At 44.7% G+C, this 4903-nt stretch overlaps 1 protein-coding gene across 2 annotated transcripts; it reads right to left on the bottom strand.

Moving 5' to 3' along the window:
* Nucleotides 1-1091: 1091 nt before the first annotated feature.
* Nucleotides 1092-4687, bottom strand: LOC118883917 (splicing factor 3A subunit 2-like). Of its 2 annotated transcripts, none has more exons than XR_005017141.1 (2): nt 4551-4687; nt 1092-1838 (listed from the first exon to the last, which is right to left on the bottom strand). XR_005017141.1 is itself a non-coding variant. In XM_036831072.1 (2 exons), the coding sequence occupies exons 1-2, from the start codon at nt 3100-3102 to the stop codon at nt 1400-1402; spliced, it is 510 nt and encodes a 169-aa protein (XP_036686967.1). In that variant the 5' UTR covers nt 3103-3723; the 3' UTR covers nt 1092-1399. The 2 variants fall into 2 exon arrangements, 1 of the variants encoding a protein (XP_036686967.1); XM_036831072.1 differs by lacking the exon at nt 4551-4687 and adding an exon at nt 3032-3723.
* Nucleotides 4688-4903: the final 216 nt, after the last annotated feature.

Raw genomic sequence — 4903 nt, 5'->3', positions numbered from 1 at the left:
GGAGGAGGAGGTACTTACCAAGGATGCAATGATGCATTGCTGGTTGGGATGGATGGATTGGTGATGGATAAACAGGTAGATGGATGGAGCCTCGCTGAAGGGCATGAACAGAGATGGTGGAGGAAGAAGAGACCAGCCAACCATGGAAGCAATGCTAAAACATCTGTCTTTAGCTTATTCTGAATTCTACATGCTCTGTGATCTATGTTGGGGATAATTCACACATTTACTTTATGCTTTGTTCCTTTCTGGCTCCTTTGGGTACTTCTGTGGATTTTCAGTGATTCCCTTGTAGCCCACAAACATGAAACGGGAGGCAGGTATAGGAAAAGAGACACAAATACCTCAATTTTGGAACTTTTTGTGAGAGAAGGATTCGGTGGAAAGGTATGGGTGTAGTGGATGTAATAGAAAGAAGAAGTTTGGCTTACCTGTGGGCCTGAATTTTCCGGTTACCCTAATACCCCAAGAATTTAGGGAATGGAAAGTAAGAGGGCAGTGAGAGAAAAATAGCCCAGGAGAAACCCCAAGCTGGAGAATCAATGGGTGCTATGACTTTAAAAATTATTGACAGTGGATATATGTGTGTGATGGATGTATGATTTTTACATAGACTGTCTCCTACTAACACATTTTGTTAGCTTGAAGAAAATCTCATCTTTTCTTTTACCAGTGGGAGAGTTTTTCAGGCCCGGTCCTCAATTCATTTTGACCCACACGCCCTTGGAGTATTGTCTGAATTTCCATTTATTTGCCTCTACTCTACTCTTTAGCTCCTGGCTGGGTTTCCCTTACTCTTTCTGGACCTCCATTTTCTAGACGGGCATCATCTCCCCTATGTCCAAAGGCTGTTCTCATTTTCCAAGGATGTGGGGATGTGTCTCCATGCAGCTGAAGTGCCCATCTCTCCTCCTCACCCTGGCAGGACCATGGAAAATGTCCTTCAGCTCAGAAGTGCATCTCCCCATGCCTTCTCCTCTACCTGCACCCACATGCCCAGCCCTCCTAGGGCTCTTGCTTAGGCAGCAGGATACAAAATCTGCAGGAGTTAACAACTGTAAGATGATGAAATAATCAAACCGACACATTCATGCCAACAGAATTGTGTTTAATTGTTTGAAAAACTGGAGCAGAGACGAAGTTTGCTAGGAAAACGTGGTCGGGCACGCTGCTTAAGTTTCCAGGCAGCCAACAGGGCAAAGTATACAAGTCAACAAAGAAGATTAGACGGTTTACAACCAGATCCTTTTCTAAATGGAAATTACAGCTGCTAATTAATAAGAAATGTTGATCCAGGAAGCTCCCATCCTGGTGCTGCCTTTTCCACAAGTGTGGCTGCCTCCAGAAGCCGGGGGTGAGTGGTGCTGACAGCTGGCTGGCTGAGACAGGGGAGTGGGCTTCATGGTCTCTGTTCTGCAGGGAGCTTGGCCTCTGGCCCATGCCTGGGGTTTACTTCTGCTTGGACTTCTGGCACTGCTGAGGGTGTGGGCACTTTGGGACAGAGGGCTCCTTGCCCTTGGGTTGAAGCGGGCAAGGCTGTTTGGTGTGCTGAGGTGGAGTTTAGAACTGCTTTGGTGAGGGGCAGCAGTACCTTGCTGGGGGGCAGCATTGCTGCAGAGGGGGACAGTACTGCTGAAGTGGGGGGCAGCAATACTTTGGTAGTGGGCAGCATGGCTGGGGTGCGGGGCAGCAATACTTTGGTGGGGGGCAGCAATACTTTGGTGGGGGGCAGCAATACTTTGGTGGGGGGCAGCATTGCTGGGATGGAGGGCAGCAATACTTTGGTAGCGGGCAGCACAGCTTCTGCTTTTGATGATACATTCTGGTCTGGATGTGCACTGCAAGGGGAAAGACACACAAGTGAGGAAGTCTGGAGCCTTAGAGACGCTCCACCCAGGAGAACCTCCTGTCTCGTTCAAAACTGTCCCATTTCAAACTTGGCCTGGTGCCTTCACTGATTAAAGGTGTGTGTGTGGGCAATGAGGTTCATCAGTATAAATTGTAGCTACAGTTTGTAAGCCATTGCAAGGTTTTAATTCAGACAAATAAAGAAATACGGAAGGAAGGAAGGAAAGAAGGAAGAGAGGAAAAAAGGGAGAAAGGAGAAGAGAAATGGAGAGGGAGAGAGAAAAACAAAGATGTAAAAAGAGAGAGAGAGACAGAGAGTGAGAGGAGAGAGAAGGAAAGAGTAAGAAGGAAGGACAGGGGTAATGAGAACAAAAAGTAATATCACGGCACAGCAGATACTGTGGAATTTAGAACATGACTTTCTTGGACCTGAGTTCTGTCTCAAAAATTAACCAGCTGTGTGACTTTGAGCAAGTTACTTAACTTCTCTGTACTCTTAAAGTTGTTGTAAGGATCAAATGAGCATATAAAACTCCAGACAAACATGTGTAAATACACAGGTAAATATGAGTGTAAATATATATGTGTGTATGTGTGCTCACGTGGTCACACACACACACAAACACACACGAGAACCAAAACATGTTGAGTACTCTTGTAAAGATTTCGACTTTTAAAATAAATTTCTACCCATTTTTTTTTATAGGATGGGAGAACATATTTGCAATTCAAATATCCCCAAAGGAACTTGTAATCAGAATATTTTAAGAACTCTTACAACTCAACTATAAAAAAAAACCCCTATAATTAAAAAGTGGACAGAAGATCTGAATGATAGCTATTCAAAGAAAATATACAGATGGTTAATAAGCCTGTGAAATGATGCTCAACAGTATTAGTCATTAAAGAAAAGCATATCAAAACCATGGTAAATTCATGCTTTATATACTAGGAAATTAATGAACATATAGACCAGTTGTAGCTTGGGTTAGGGTCATTGTGCTGGTTTTTTATAGATTCATTTCTTCTTTGAGTGTCTGCTCTTAATCATTCTTCATGCCTCTTCAAAATGCCATGTTCTATATTTCAAGTTTATTCACATTAATTCTCATTAAACCAATCAACGCCTTGTATCATTTCCGACACATTAATGATAGAAATACACTCGCAAGCACTTTCTTACTTTTCAGACATCTTTGATTCACAAGATCTCCAGAGCTCTTTATTACTCTGATTACTATTTTCTTGGACCATGTGACTCTGAGCAATGCTGGAATGTGAAGGTGATCACTACGTTCAGAAAAGCATTGAAAAATTGCCTGCTACAGATTCTTCAGGGAAATCTTCCCTCCCTCTACTGCTGTGGCCAGAGAGGCTTTCTGAAGATTCCAGTGGTGTTTTCCCCAGGAGGGAGGCTACTTCCCAGCAGGATTCATGCTCGAAAAGACATTCCCTATCACTCAACTTTTTCTGATTGGTTCTTTATAATGACCACAGCAACAAAATCTTATCACTTTCTTGTTACATGATTGAATATTTTCTACCCAGAGAAATTGTTTTTCATACACTTATCCATGAACCATGTAAGCAATGATGAAAAATGCACATAAAATCTGATACAACCTGTCATCTTATAGATTCATCAAGTACTTATTTTTCACAGCCCGATGTTGCTGGCAACTAAGCATTTTGACTGCCGAGACCTTAATACACAAATAAATGTGTATCTAGCTTCTATGTGCCCTCATCCCTGAGTATTTCTGATAGGTCTTAAGCTAAATCACTTTGTTCTCAGCGTTAAGCTTCTTTTTTTTTTTAACCTTGTCCTTACTTTTCTTTATACTTTTATTTTTACAAGAGATAAATAGACTGATACCAAGCATTGTAAATGGATGACCACAACAAAAGCAACAATGACTGCAATTACCAAACACGAAACACACTCATACTATGTCATAATATTGACATTCAGTCCAGTAATCCTCCACTGTAACAGCTCCTTTACTTTGCAGTGAAAATTTCTATTCATTTTACCCATTTTAATTTAATTTAATTTAATTTAATTTCTACCTATTTTAAAGGAGCATCTTAACCCCTCTCTAAGAGAATTCATAGAAAAGAGGCATCTAGAGAAAAAACGACGGTTTAGATCGACTCTAAATTCTGGTGAGAAAGCAAATCTTAGAGAGGGAAGTCATGATTCCCCAGGCACTGAGCACACGGGGGTGGAACAATGGTCCCCGAATCCCAGAGCAGGACCTGGCCACTGTACCACCTCCTCTTGTCCTTGCTGCTCTGAGCTCCCTGGGCCTCTGCCCCCTGCTCCCTGAGGAGCTCTCCTGCCTCCCTGCATGGGCCTTGCCCTTCAGGGCAGCGCTGCCCCAGAGCCGGTGCCACCCTCTCCTAACCAGCCCCGCTCAGCTCCTGGTCACGCACAACAGCGTCACCACACACGCCAGCAGGAGCCTCAACACCAGACTCTGCACACACCCTGGACCCCCATCTCAGCCCCCGCCCCACACACTTCAGATGTTGACTTGCAGCCCAAGAGAGGTGGGTCCCAAATGGTTCGGAGGAGACAGATGCCCACACGAGGCCTTTCTTTGGGACCAACCACCAAGTGCTCCAGCCCCAGCTGCCCGCAGAGTTTGAGACCAGGTAGAGCCAGGCTTCCAGGAGAGGCGTTCTTTTGCCCAACTTACCTTAGTTCACCAGGGGCTGGAACGTGGAGATGCTGAGGCTTTGGGGATGCTCTGAGACTGCACACCTTTTATACACCCCATATCCCTCTTGGAAGCCATGAGGTGGCCTACGATTGGGGCATGCTTGGCCCTAGTCACAATAGGATGCATCTGCCCTTCCTCAAACTTAAGGTTTTACTCATATCCTGGGCTGGCAAACTCCTTCTCGGTTTGATTGCGCTTGCGGATGACAGTGCCTTCACTCGGGCCCTGGCCCCATTTCCCCATCAATTTACGAGCCCTGGCTTCCCCGGGTTTCCAAACCCACTCATGACGTTTGCCCTAGAACCTTGACATCTGGGATGGTGCTAAGC

Source organism: Balaenoptera musculus, chromosome 1 (genome assembly GCF_009873245.2).
Source record: "Balaenoptera musculus isolate JJ_BM4_2016_0621 chromosome 1, mBalMus1.pri.v3, whole genome shotgun sequence".
NCBI classification, from domain to species: Eukaryota; Metazoa; Chordata; class Mammalia; order Artiodactyla; family Balaenopteridae; genus Balaenoptera; species Balaenoptera musculus.
This window is presented reverse-complemented; position numbering and strand designations above follow the sequence as displayed.

Excerpts from the sequence above, each read along its gene's own strand:
- LOC118883917 (XM_036831072.1), bottom strand. The coding sequence starts at position 3,102 with ATGGTCCAAGAAAATAGTAATCAGAGTAATAAAGAGCTCTGGAGATCT. Across the intron at positions 1,839-3,031 it reads GAATCAAAGATGTCTGAAAA|TGCACATCCAGACCAGAATG; the intron begins GTAAGAAAGTGC and ends TTCCCCTTGCAG.